This window comes from Neltuma alba, unplaced genomic scaffold (assembly GCF_004799145.2).
Source record: "Neltuma alba isolate B1F8T4 unplaced genomic scaffold, ASM479914v2 tig00003082_pilon, whole genome shotgun sequence".
Taxonomy (NCBI): domain Eukaryota; kingdom Viridiplantae; phylum Streptophyta; class Magnoliopsida; order Fabales; family Fabaceae; genus Neltuma; species Neltuma alba.
Genome location: NW_021633133.1, coordinates 761,905 through 777,454, shown reverse-complemented (window position 1 = coordinate 777,454; position 15,550 = coordinate 761,905). Strand labels below are relative to the sequence as shown.

Genomic DNA, 15,550 nt, shown 5'->3' with positions numbered 1-15,550 from the left:
GATATATATTAGGGTTTTATATTTAGGATCGAAGCAGTAATATTTTTATCAGTTATAGGTGATATGGCTTCTTTTTTTAACACTTTTAATATGACATTGATTTAACAAAAATTTTTAAATTCCCGCAACTTCTATGTGAAGAGTTAGAGGCAAAATTAACTATTATAATCCAACAGTTTAATGAAAATAAAATAACAAAGAAAAAGCAGAGTAAAGAAAGGGAGAGGGAGAGTAGAATAATTAAATAAAAAAATAGTTAGAGAACACGTAACGAAAGGGTCAAAAAGATAAAAAGAAGATGATGATAATAGTATTTCGAAAAATCAGATTCCCCCAAAGTTTTCAAAACCAAACAGGCTCCAGCAGAACGGAGAAAGGGATAGCACCTCAACGAAAGAGAAAGGGAGAGAGAGAAAGAAAGGAAGAAGAAGATCATCCATGAAAACACATTCTCTCTCCTCTTCCCTCCTTTCTCTCTAAATAAAGCGCCCCCACACGAATACAATATTGCAGCTGTCTCCAGCCCATTCCCTCACTCTCCCTCCCTCCTCCATCCCCTTCCTCGTTTATATACCCCCCTCACCCTTCCCTTTCTTCCTCACTCCACCACCACCTCCGCCGCCGCCGTCCCTCACCATGCCACCGCCCTTCACTTCCTCCCTATTCTTCTTCCTCCTTTTTCTCTCTTGTTTGTATCCTCTGGTTGTGTCTAATCCTCAGTTTCAGACGCTTAACACTAATGCTCAGTACTCTAAGTTCAACCCCAAGCTCCCTCCCCATGTTCTCTCTTCCTCCAAGCGCTACGAGGGTTCCTCCGACATCGTCCGCCTCCGGTACCACATGGGTCCGGTGCTCTCCTCTCCTATTAATGTTTACCTGATTTGGTACGGCAAATGGGCTCAGCCCCAGAAGCTTCTTATCAAGGATTTCCTCTTGTCTATTTCCACTCCCAACGCGCCGTCGCCCTCCGTCGCTGACTGGTGGCGGACTGTCTCGCTTTATACCGACCAGACCGGCTCCAACATCTCCCGCACGCTCACCATTGCTGGGGAGTATTCCGATGTCCATTACTCCAATGGGAATCAGCTCACGCGGTTATCAGTTCAGCAAGTTATCGCCTCCGCCGTCCGATCTGCCCCGCTCCCTGTAGACCACCGGAAGGGGATCTATCTTATTTTAACTTCTCAGGATGTTACGATGCAGGATTTCTGCCGTGCTGTGTGTGGATTCCACTACTTCACTTTCCCTTCTGTGGTGGGATACACTCTTCCGTACGCTTGGGTCGGGAATTCCGGCAAGCAGTGTCCGGAAGTCTGCGCCTACCCCTTCGCGATCCCTGGGTACATGGCCGGCGGAGGACCTGGAGCGTTGACGCCGCCGAACAGGGATGTCGGCGTCGACGGGATGATCAGCGTGATTGGGCATGAATTAGCTGAGCTATCCTCAAATCCGTTGGTGAATGCGTGGTACGCCGGCGAGGACCCAACGGCTCCGACGGAGATCGGGGACCTGTGTGAGGGATTGTACGGTACCGGAGGCGGCGGAGGATACATTGGGCAAGTGATGAAGGATGGGAACGGAAGAACGTTCAATTTGAACGGAAAAAATGGAAGGAAGTTCTTGGTGCAATGGATTTGGAGCCCTGTGTTGAAAGCTTGTGCTGGTCCCAACGCCATGGACTAGATTTTAGGGGGGGGGGGATAAAAAAATCTGGTTGGGTTTGTATTTTTTTTAAGATTTTTATGGGTATTGATTTGTCAAAAAGTCTCAGTTCTCGTGAGATGTATCGGCGGCGGACGGAGGTGGAGGAGGACGAAACGTGTACTGCGGCAATGGCCGTTGCGGTGGAGTGGCGATGAGTAAAAGATATCTTTACGGAGAGAGAAAGGAGAAGCAGCAATAGATGATAGATATTTTTTCACTGTTGTCATCTGATGTATATATTATTATGACGTAATGATTTTTTTTTGAACTTATGAGTTTTGACCAATTGTTTCTATTTTCTCGCTTGGGCTAATCATCAAAAAATCGATCATTTTTAAATATGATTGACACTGAAAAAATTTAATAAGGTGGTTTTTTTAGTGTCTGTCAGAAACAGTGTTTGAAATCTTTGGCGAGTCGGATGAAATGCCCAAGCTTAAGTGCCAATCATGCTACGTTTGTCCTAGTTTTCAAATCATAGAATGTTGTGCTTATTATTTATAAAACGAGTTATAATTAAAATTTACATACATATTAATGGAATAAAGTGTTTGATTTCATGTTACTAATAACACATAAGTTTTTTTATATACTATTATTTTTTCCCTATTTTATTATTAGGTATTTTCATGTTTTATACATATTAATGAAAATTTTAAATTTTATTAATTCACTTAATTTTAAATTTAACTTTCTAACTTTTATCTATATATTTAATATATTACTTATATAAATAAATAATGACATAATAATAAAATGAGGAGCAAAATTATACATCTATACAAAAAATATTTTTTCTCGTTATCTTATAAATAAGATTAAAAAATATTTTTTTCTCTCTATCCTATAAATAAAATAAAAAGAAGAGTACTTCCGATTTTGAATTATAAAACGTCGTGCAAGGACGGAATAAAAGAACAACCAGGCATCATGCGTATCGCCCTAGTTGTCGCTAGGGATTTGATCAAATAAGATACTCCTCCAATCTTTAATATAAGATATATTTAACTAATTTAATTAGATTAAAGAAGTTAAGTAAGTTAGTTAATTATAAGAAATGTAACATATTTTTTCTAAAATACTATAATCATCTTTCTTAATACCCCATCTTCCTCTTCTACTTGATTATGGTTGAAAAAGTGTTTATATGGGTAATTTAGACAAAAATGATAAATATGAGAAATAGATCTTATATTTAAAACCAAAACTAACTTAATAATTAGATCTTATATTAAGAACAGGAAGAATACTTCGGTTTCTCCAGATTTTCTCACTAAAATACCCTTAAAAGAGGGATAAGTCTAAACGGAGCCAAAAGCGCAAAGTGGTCCCTTTATATGGGAGGGGCGGAGGGATTTATCCCTGCAGAACGAATTTGACCTCCTTTCCCATTTAAAAAAGAAAAAACAATTCAGCTTCGTGAATTTGAGTTTGCGTATAAACATAAATTTGCTTTTGCTAACCTAAAATATAGGCATTCTATTTAATGTTGAGATAAGGTGTTTAAATATTTTGAAAATATTCATCAAATAATACCCTGCACTTAGAATATTTTAAAATTTTTATATATCTGGAAAGTTTATTTTATATATTAAACTTGACCATTAAATATGTGGTTTACGAATAACAGTGCAGAATAAAAATGTTGCGAAATAAAAATTTCAGGGTATTTAAGAGCCAATTTTTTTTTTCAGGTATTGGTGCTTATTTGTGGAAGCTTTCAAAGTATTTAAACACCTTATCCCTTTAATATTAGGTAAAACTTATAATTGTTCAGTACTAAGTATTTTCAAAAGATATTTTGAATAATCCAAATTCAGTCAAATAAGATAATATGAAATTAAAGCTCTGTAGGCAAAAAAAAATTAAATTTCTCCTAGTAATAATTTTTCATATGCAAAAGACCCAATTTTAAAGAATTTTTTTGTGAAATTAAGGCCGAACTTATTTTGTGTTATCTTAAAATCAAACAAAATATTGGGCAACTTGATTTTTTTTTAAAAAAAAAAGGCTATTGAAATAATAGAAATGGACTGCGATTTTTTGAATAAGTTCATTTGGTATACAAAATTGTCCTAGCCTTCAAATCTCTGCCAGGAAAAGTGTCTATATTTAGTATCTAACAGTATCTCGAATAGGAAGATATTTATATTTTAGTAAAAAAAAAATTGTCCCAGCCTATTTTTGTCCTGTTCTCTTTATTAATTTCAATCTTCTCCGATTTTATGGCCACAAATCTTCTATTATTCTTTTATACTCCATCTTATTTAAACAAGTTTTTTTTCTATTTTTTTCTTCCGCCTATTTTTGACCCGAGTGATATTTCATTTATACAGGATTTTTCTCACATATAAAAACATTATATTTTGTGGTGCATCCAACACCTCGAAAGTATTTTCTAAGGTGGGCATCCAAGACCCTAAAGTATTTTGTTGTGCATCCAACACCTTGAAATATTTTTTTAGGTGCGTTCAGCACCTAAAAATATTTGTGGTGCATCTAGCACCAAGGCAAAAAAAAAAAAATACTTCAAAGTGTTGGATGCACCACAAAATATTTTAAGGTCCTAGATGTATTTGAGAAAATATTTCTTAACCCTATTTTGTTATTTATTTTCATTATATGTATTCCACTCTCTATTCTTAAAATTTTGGTGGGGGCGGGGGGCGGTGCAGTATAGAATCTGAAGGGAGCCACGCTACCTCTAGATTTAATAATATACAGGAACCCTGCAATATTTTATTATTATTCACATTGACGTTGAACTTTTTTTTTTTTGACATATTAAACAACTTTTTCCCCTTTTTTTTTTTCCCAAATGAGTAACACAAGTTGACTTCTTTCCACTGGTAGGCATTGAATTTATTTAACATATGAATATGATTAACAATTGTCCAATTTCAAAACAGTTCACGTGCTTGTTAGACTAATCTTCACTATCTCAAGATGTTAAAAAATAAAAATTATATTTTTTCCAACATATAACATTTATTGTTGTTAACATTTTATGGATTCCACGATAATAGCTACTCAGAATGAAAAAGTAACAAAGTTGTATAATCAAAGATAATGATTTTAAATTCTTTTTATTCTACAAAATTTTTTACATGAAAAAGTGGATTGTAACATAAATATATATTATATTCAGGATTTGTGCTTCCTACCAATTTACTTATATCTACCATTTCAGTGTTTTGTAATTATGACTCATATGATCATGTCTTTTCCTGAAGATTCAAACTCATATTGAGAAAGGTGTTTGGTATTAGTTGAGTTATACGACTCTAACCAGCCTTTCTTTGAATCTTATATATATTTGCGTCGAGGGAAAAGTGGGAGGAAAATAAAGAGGAGAAAATATTAAGAAGAAAAACTTTCAAAAATAATAAAAAGTTATTAAATTGACTATTTTTTGAAATTTTTTCCTCTTGGTATTCATTCCTTTCTATTTCCCTTTCCATTATATTAATATCGCGTCATGTCTTTTTTTGTGATACGCGCATTATATTAATGCTTATATCATGTCATTTCGTGAATTCTAAAACCCCATTTGGTTCGATTGCATTCCACACAATAACGCAAAAGAATGTAATATAATACTCCTCTAGTTTTTAATATAGGACCTAATTGTTGAATTGGTTTTGGTCCTAAATATAAGACTCATTTCTTATATTTATCAATTTTCTCAAATTACCCGTATGGATACTCCCTCAACCATAATCAAGTAGAAGAGGAAGAGGAGGTATTAAGAAAGATGATTATGGTATTTTAAAAAAAATGTGTCACATTTTTTATAATTAACTAACTTACCTAACCTCCTTAATCTAATCAAATTAGTTAAATAGGTATTATATTAAGGACCGGAGAAGTAGCTTTTTGGGTTATAAGAAAGTGTGGATGAATTGGATAATATGAACTCATTAAGATCATAACATACTTCTAGATTTAGAGAGCAAGTATAGAAATACTTACACATTATCTACTAGTAAAATTCTCATATTTGATCCAAAATCACAAACTTAGGAGCATTATCATCTACCCATTTTTTTAGTTTGCCTTTTTTTTTTCCCTTTTGATAGTGTTTTTGGGAAGAAGTGATGGATTAGAGAAGAGAAATAGAAAGGCAATGGGATATGAAGAGATAAGATATTTGTGTGTGAGAGACAGAGAGGGAAAGCAAACGAATCTATGTCGTCGTCCCGCTAACCAACCAACCAACCACCCACCAAGGCCACAGTAGCGAGGACATTGAGAAATTTTATGATTGCCAACTCAGGCGGGGACCTTCATCTTCCAAATAGAGTATTATTGTTTTCCTTCTTTCATTTCATTGTCTTTTTTCCTTGCCATCAATCGATATTTCATTTTATTATCAAAACTTTATCATTGATTCATGATATATATACACATAGTTACATGCACCACAATTTTGTTTAAAATTATGTATCTAAAAGATTGAAGTGAAGGACAACAAAACACAGACTCAAGTTCTATATTTTCTTTTAAATCCAAAATATGACATTTCTAATCAAGTTCCTTGCAAACTCAAATTCTTATATTTGAGTGAAATTAAAATACTAATTTTTTTTAATTATAACTCACACACCAAATAAATCTTACGAAGGTTTGAATTCACAAGTTCACGCTTTAAAAAGAAAAAAAATCAAAAAACGCCTTTGATATCGTTACGTTACAAGACACCAGCAATATCTAAATACATTTATGGTATCAACTTTTTTTTTTTTAAAGGACATGGCTTTTCTGAAAAATCCACATATTTTTTGTTTGCAAAACACACACACATATAAAATTTAAAAAATAAGTTATTGATTCAGGCCTAAAAAAAAGTTATTGATAGAAAATCACATAATTCATAAATTTATAGTTATTTAACATGCGCAAAAAATAATAAAAATTGGAAAAAAAATCTCATTGAAAATTTTATTTGTGAGAAGGATTTGATAAATTTTTATACTCAGGTTGTTCCAATGCTTTGTAACACAGAATATTGATACCCTAATTAAGATTTTTACTACGGATAAACTTTTTTAATGAGGGCCTTTCCTCCAATTTTTCTAAAATATAATATGTTTTGGTTAATTTGGTTTTAAAAAAACTCATGAATTAGTACATTAGTTTTTTAGCACATGGAAGAGGGATGGACCATCATGGATATGATCCAGCGTGATTGATGTACCCAGAAAGGGAAAATTCAAAAGCAAAACGATAGTTTGCCCAAAAAAAAAAAGCAAAAAGATAAACTGAATGACCCAAACATGGGTACAAAATAGCTTACTATTGTTGGGTAGTGGGCCCCATTATGCCATTTATCGTTGCATGTGAGAGATTTGGTTTTAATTAAATTAGATCGTGCACTAATCTTGGGTCGTGGATAATAAATAGTGGTCAACAAGTTGATTGCCATGCAAACACAAATTTAATTAATGCAAATATATAGGCTTGGCTTTTCTGAAGAGAAAGACATATAAGGACCACCAAAATATGAGTATTTTAAAATGGCCTTTTGAAATGACTTAATTCTTATGGAATTCTTACCAAACTATTTTGAAATTAATTTTTTTTTTGGTAAAACTAGTTGTAATTGCTTTAATTATTATTATTATTTAATAAGTTAAGGTTATAACCAATTAAAATTTTATCAATGATATTCAGCAAGAAATTTTCATGAAATTAGTTATCGTTATCTTAACTATTATCATTTGATAAGTTAAATCAGTTGTTTATTAAACTATTATTCTCAATCAGATAATTTTGTTATAAAATTTAATCTGAGATTAGTTTTTTTTAGGAATTTCATAGTAATTAAATCATTTTGAGATCTGAATTGAAATTTATATATTTAAGAGATATTTTTTATTTTTCATCCTTTTTATGTCTTTTTTCCCACCCAAAGAGAATTTTTGAACGAAATGGTCAATTAAAGTTTTGAAAGAGAACAGGAAGGCAGAGTGATTGAAAAATAAAGGACTAAACTCTCAAGTACACGCTTTTACTTTTACTGTGTGGCAGTTTAGAAACGTCAAACTAATTAAATATGGTGGAGGACACCCTTAAACCTAACCATTTGATTGGGTCCATTAAGACTCCACTTAAAAAGTTTTATGAATAGAGGCAAATATACCTAACTTAACTGATAGATTAAATGAGATCATTCATAAGTTAATGACTCATTTGAAATTACAATTGAATTCTTTAAAAATATTTTTTTAATTGTAATTTACAGAATACGAAATAAATATATAAAAAAAATTTTGTTTCAACTTACATAAAAGTATTTATAAACATTTAACATAAGTATGTACAAACACGCAAAATTTATTAATCCATATGATCACCTTAATGTTAAAAACTAAAAGAAAAGAAAAGAATGGATAACTCTATAAAGCAAAATTTTTTCCAATTTTTGCACTACCATTGTCAACTGTTCAAATCAAGGTTTAACAGTTTAAATTTAGGGAAAATTGCAAAAAAAGACCTTGGAATTGCAAAAACGCAGATAGGGACCCTTGACAACTTCACTATGGGTTTTGACAAGAATATATGCCCTGAAGTTGTCAAAACCCATAGTGAAGTTGTCAAGGGTCCCTATCTGCGTTTTTGCAATTCCAAGGTCTTTTTTTGCAATTTCCCCTTAAATTTACTTATATATTTTTATCTAAAATTATAATAATATTTATTTTTATAAAATGTTAAATTTTGATGACCCAAAAAAAAGATAGTAGAGAGAAAGATGGCGGAAAGAATAGCGGAGAAGACGACCTCCGTCTCACCTTCATTGCAAGTAGATTTCCCAGTTCCTTCCTTTCGCCCCCCTCCCTTACACACACACACACCCACACACACACAGATTTATATATATATGTATGTATAATAGACTAATATTTAATAAAGGTTAGCTTTGAATGATGAGAAGGGGAAAAAAAAAAGTTAACTTCGAAGGTAAAAGTATTTTGTTTGACCCAAAACTGCACATGCTGCAATTCATGGTAGGTTTAGGTTCATAATATTAGAAAAAGTAGTTTTCTAATTATCTTGATCTGTTATTTTGAGTAACTTTTGAAAATAATCAGATGCAATATAAGAGAGAGAATGCCATACAAATATTGAGATAATAAAGATATGATGAAATTTATAAATAAATAATAAATCATTTTTATGAATACATTATGATGTTATAAAAATTTAAAAATCACTAACAAGTTACTTAGTTTGACTTTCTTGACTTATCATAAATTGCTACATGACTAGGTTAAACAAAATGCTCAACAATCAAAGTTGATGTTTGTTAATAATGGAGGTCACATTGTTACGTTGAATATTTGAGGGGATATTATACCACTTAAAAATTTAAGAGACTCAATATTCTTGAAAGAATTTTAAGGACAAAAATACCCTTTAACCCTTCAATTTATAATCTATCATGGGTACTTTGCTTTATTTTATAGATTAATTAATCTATTTTTTGAAAAATCTGAAAAAAAAAATGCAATTAAAAATCCCAAAACACCAGTCACTCCCATGCAAAGAAAATTACCAAAAGCAGCAATGAGCACTAGGACACCCACATGGTAATGATGAAGATATAGTGATGTTGTTTCAACTTTGTGTTCCTTGACGATGGGCTTTTGTTTTGGCATCACTATAAAGATCTTTTTCCCTCATTTGATTTTTGGTGTGTTTTCATGGAAAAGAGGAGGAAGACAGGGCATGACAAAGGCAAAGCAACTTCATGTCTTTTTCTGACTCATTATTGACATTGATGAGAGCAAAATGCTGCTTGATTGAATCAAATTAACTAATACCTTTTCAGATTAAAAAAAACTTATTGTAACTACCACCAATTAAATCATGATATTAAGTATTAACAGTGGTTTGTATAAAGTTTTACTCTTTTTATGGCAATGATTATTTTACTGTATTCTAACATGAGTTTTTTTCCCTCAATAACACCTATGTCAAATGAGTTAATACAGCAAATAAAAATAAAATAAAATATTGTTATTTGTTTTGTATTTTCTATTTATTTATTTATATACACTTGTCATTCTTTATATGCTATTGGTTATTACTACCTCTAGTTTTAAAGGTACAGCTGTCTATGAGAACTGCTAGAAAGCCTTAAGAAAAGAATATAATTATTAAAAAATCTTGATGATAAATTTTAGTATAAAAAATGATAACTTATTACTTGTTATTAGATTTCATAGTAATTCTCTCTTTTTTATATTCATAATTTAATTCTCTCCTATAAAAAAAAGGACCCATAGACACATCATTTTTGTCACTCTAGGGTATAGGACTCACGGCTACCTCCATTAAAAAAAAAAAGTGGAGTGCTATTGAAATAAGAGATTCACAGCGCCTTAAATACAAGTTATTGAGTGAAAAAGTCAATTCATAATGTAAAACATACTGCCTCCAATCCTTAATATAAGACTCTATTTGACTTTTATTTTAATCCTAAATATAAGATCCCAATCTACTTTATTTCTCATATTTATACATTTTTTCTAAGGTAGTCTTTCTAATAATTGTAGTTCTAGCCAATATAGTTGATTAGTAAGGATATTTTAGGAAAGACAACACCTATTTATTACAAATAACTAACTCAACTTCTTTCCTTAATCTCCTCAAATTAGTCAACTATGTCTTATAATTAGGACCAGAGGTAGTACAATATAATGTAATAAATTTTTTAATAATTTGTTTGTAATACTCCTCATTAATCAATAAGAGATAAATTAAGGATAATTGAAGTAGTTATGTTGGTAGTTTTGGCCACAAAACTTTATAGTAAAAGATAATCCTTTGATTTGGGGCAATTTGAAGAATAACTAAACTACCTCTAACAACTTTTTTTTGGTAATATTTATGAGGTAATTAAATATAACCTTTGGAACAAATTATAACAAACTTGACTTCAAAAATATTTTTAAAAAATTATAAAGATATATGATAAAACCCCACACATATTTCATAGCAGGTTTAAAACTAAACTCGAATAAAGGAGAAGGATTGTGTTAAGTCCTTGTAACCAATGTAAATCTCTATCAAATCTTTTGCTAACATGAGTCATGTAAGAAAAGACAATATTGGTAATGAATATATACCCAAAAAACAACTAGCGTGGTAATTTTTTTTATATTAAAAGATGATAATAATTTGTTTAAGGTAATATGAACATGAAAAAAAGGGTTGGCAACAGGGAGATGAGTAAATCAAATCAACTCCTCTTAAAAGACGTAAACGAAAGATTGAAGAGAACGTTTAATTAAGCTGCTGAATTTGACATTTTGATTAATAATTTATTCAAATATTTAATTACTGGTCAAACACAATAATATCGTACCATCCATGTTCCTAAGTCTACTTATGAGGTGTTTGGATGGATCATAGTTTTAAAAGTACTTTTATAATAAATAAAATAAATATATAGAGAAATTTATTTTGATTTATAAAAAAATATTTTTTAAAAACACTTTTCATAGTAAGAATTGTTTATGCTACTGCAGAGATACATGACGAGATTTACACATAATGGAGCTGTGAGATTGAAAATGAAATTTACCAAGACTGATGATAATGAAAAAGGGAATTGGACAATTGTTGTATTGAGTGAAATATAAAACTCATCAAATCATGAGGTCTCTCAGCCTAACTACCTAATCCCTCTGGACAAACATCAACTTGATCAATGGTGATTCACAGCTGTTAAAGAGGTCCCACTTTTCCTCCTTAAAATGATCATATTTTCCCCTCTTTTTGGTCATGAAAATATTAACATGTATAATTATTATTCTACTAACTTATTCTTCAAAATTTAATCTGCTTTTACTTGTAAAAAAGCACTATTGTTTTACTTGAAAATTTTAGCACTATTTTTTTAAATTTTTCTAATTAATTATTAGTTAGTCTTATTGTATTAATTTTTCCCGCATTCTCTCATTCTCCATCCATAAATAAGAGTATATTAATCAAAATTTTTTTGTATATGTCCTTTATCTTTTTAGACCTGATAAAGTAGGAGGGAGTAAATAAATTTTGTGGCATGTGGATGCTATGTTTTCCAAAATTCCATATGAGCTGGATAATCAGAGCGGGTGTTGGAATATAGCCATGCGCCCATATTCAATTTACGTTAGTTAGTTAATAAGAGTTTTTAACCAACCAGTTAGTTATCCATTAGCAAGTTTTCAACCGCACTTAACTTGTATTGGCGATTGCTTTGCCTCCATGTTGTGTAATACTACCTCCGATCTTTAATATAAGACTTTATTTGACTTTTATTTTAATCTTAAATATAAGATTCTAATATACTTTGTCTATAATATTTATGTATTTTTTTTCAAGATAATTCTTTTAATAATGGTAGTTCTAACCAATACACTAGATTAGTAAGGATATTTTAGGAAAGACAACACATATTTATTACAAATAACTAACTTAACTTCCTTCCTTAATCTCCTCAAATTAGTCAACTAGCTCTTATAATTAGAACTGGAGGTAGTATTAATTAGCTTTAAGGAATGTTTAACTGTTTGCCCTTATTTTAATGCTATTATAATCATCTCCAATTAATAATTCATATTGTCCTAAAATTCATCTAAGTGTTTCTCAGCAGTGGATTCGTTATTTACTCTCTCTAATTAATAATTTTAAATGTATGAGTTCAATCGCTACGGATTTTGCAAAAATTGCTAATTCAGTAAAAGAATATATAATTTAAGGTAAGTTACATTCTTCTCAACTTATAAATAATGCATCATAAATGCATTCCATTATATTTAAATGTTTTTCATTGTTGCGAATATAAGACACTTTATAAAAGGTTGATGGTGTTAAATTTTTATTTTTCATAAATGCTCTTATTAAATGTGAGAAAAAGTGATTGAACATAAGCTGGGGTTGGAGACCTATTTCAGAGAACTAATTTGGATTTATACCGGGAAGATCCACAACTAAAGTAATTTATTTATTAAGGGGATTAATAAAAAGATACAGGAGTAAAGTAAGTGATTTACATATGGTTTTTATTGACTTAGAAAGAACTCATGGTTGTGTGCCAAGAGAAGTACTTTGAAATGTTTTGGAAAAGAAAGGTGTACAGGTTGATTATATCAAAACTATACAAAATATGCATGAGGGGGTAACTACAAGTGTAAGAACGTCTAGAGGTGAGACAAAGGACTTTCCCATTAAGATTGGCCCACATCAGGGATCTTCTTTGAGTCCTTACTTGTTTAATATTGTTCTAGACGTTCTAATTGAGCTTATTCAAGAAAAAATCCGTAAGTGCATGCTTTTCGTGGATGACAATCCTCATGGCTGAATCAAAAGAAGAGATTAACTCTAGATTGGAGTTATGGTAAAGGACCTTGAAGTCTAGAAGTTTTCGTTTAAGTAGGAATAAGATGGAATATATGCATTGTAATTTTGGGAGGAGGCAAGACAATGGTGATTTCAAGATGAAGATGGGAGATCAAATTATTCCTCAAATGTCAAAGTTTAAATATCTATGATCTATTATACATGAAGATGGTGAAATTGATGGCGATGTTTCGCATAGAATACGAGCTGGTCGGTTAAAGTGGAGGAAGGCTACCGGAATTATTTGTGATAAGAAGGTACCTGAGAAGTTTAAGAAAAATTTTTATTAGATTGCTATAAGACCAGCTATGTTGTATGATAGTGAATGTTAGGCGTTAAAGGGGAAACAAGAGCATAAAGTTAGGATAGCAGAAATGAGGATGTTGAGATGGATATGTGGTGGTACAAGAAAAGCTAAGGTTCGAAATGAAATTATCTGAGCAATTGTAGGTGTGTCACTGATCGAAGAGAAAATTGTTAAATATCGCTTGAGGTGGTTCGGGCATGTGCAAAGAAGGCCACTAGAGGCCCTGGTAAGAAGGGTAGATTAGACAGTTTGGAATCCTATAAAAAAGGATAGAGGAAGGCTGAGAAGAATACTCAACGAGGTCATTAAACAGGACTTCCTGGTTAACAACATATCTAAGAACTTGGTTATTGATAGAGTACATTAGTGTCGTGTAATTCATGTAGTCGACCCTACTTAGTAGAATAATACTTGTTATTGTTGCGGTTGCTCCTCTTATTACATGTATTGTAGAGTGATAGTATACGAAAGAAAGAGATATTTAAGATTAGTTAATTTTAACTGGAAGGCCAATTTTTAAAAAATAGTAATAATTTTTTTACAACAAAATATATTAAACTAAATTAATGATATTAAAATAAAAAAAAATAGAGCTCTGGCCAAGAACTTTTGCGTAACTTTTACGAAGAATTTCCTTCTGTTTGCCTGGTTTGCACAAAAAAAAAAAGAGCATTTTTTTTAAGTTTTAGAAGGTAAAGTTTTTCTCTCATAATTATTTATATACACCCTAAAATTATTTAGAATAAATTAGATAAACTACACCTGCAGTCCTTTTAATAAAATCTGAAAATTTAAATTGCTTTTGATCTTTTTTATAAGATTTGTTTGGGAGTGTCTGAATATTAAATGCAATTTTGTTAATTTTACTCTTAATTAATTTTGTATTATCTCTCATCATTCTTTTTCTCATATACTGCATTCTCTCTCATCTTTTACATTAGTAATATTTCTCTCTTATTTGCTTTCTTACTAAATAAGAAAATACTTAAAAAATAATATTCAATTTTTAGATATTTGTTATTTGAGTCAATACAATTTTTAGTCCTTCAAGTTTTTCTTTATTTTAGTTTTAGTATCTTAGGTTTCACACAATAAGTTTTAGTCCATCAATTTTTTTTTCATTCGTTTATAACACTGGTTCCTATAATACTACCTCCGGTCTTATTTATAAGAGCTAGTTGACTAATTTCAAGATATTAAAGAAAGAAGTTAAGTTAGTTATTTGTAATAAATATGTGTTGCTTTTCCTAAAATATCTTTACTAATTAAGTGTACTGGTTAGAACTATTATTATTAGAAGGACCATCTTGAAAAAAATGCATAAACATAAAAGATAAAGTGGATTGGAATCTTATATTTAGGATCAAAATAAAAGTCAAACAAGGTCTTATATTAAGGACCGGAGGTAGTATAATAAAAATTTGGACTATCTTACTTTTTGAGGGATCAAAATTTATAGTTTGAAATTTGATGGACTAAAATCAAAGTGAGAACAAATTTGAAACATCAAAACTAAAATGAGAACAAACTTGAGGCCTCAAAGATTTAATTCTTGTTATTTTTAACTAATTTTAATTATTTTTTAAATCACATAATTTAATCAAAAAGATCTTTTGAAAAAGAACAGGAGATCCTAAGCAGGCATGAACGGCTGAGGGAAGGCCTTAGAATGGGCAGAGCAACTGGCGTGGGCGGTGGGGTGGGCCATATAGTAAACGACAGATTGGAGAGAGAGTTATTACCCTACGACCGTTTATTTCCTTGGTGGGAGTGCCAGTCACGTGATCCCACGTTCGTGATGGATCCACTATGCACCGCCACTAGTGCTTTTCTTGGTCACAATTGTTAAATATTTTACAAATAATTTCAGAAAAAAAAAAGAGTAAAAACTTGGGTCAGAGTTAAAAGGAGGATACTCTCCATAATTTTTTCCTCTAAATAACTGAAAATTTATGCAACTTACCAATATATAAACCACATCATCATTTGTATATAACTTGTAAATTAAGTGTATTTTTTCATTGTATTGATTCATTTGATTGATGATGATGATTGATATTGATATCAATTTTTTTCACCCAATCTTTATTTATCTCACAATTGTTATTGTAGCAGAAAATTAAATGGCCCTTATATGTCTGCATAAATCCT

The 15,550-nt window shown here is 30.9% G+C and overlaps 1 protein-coding gene across 1 annotated transcript; it reads left to right on the top strand.

The window, feature by feature from the left end:
• The first annotated feature begins 457 nt into the window (after positions 1-457).
• Positions 458-1,697, top strand: LOC114740205 (protein EXORDIUM-like 5). The gene has a single exon (XM_028928322.1). It carries the CDS (start codon positions 637-639, stop codon positions 1,681-1,683), a length of 1,047 nt encoding a protein of 348 aa, XP_028784155.1. The 5' UTR covers positions 458-636; the 3' UTR covers positions 1,684-1,697.
• The last annotated feature ends 13,853 nt before the right edge of the window (positions 1,698-15,550 follow it).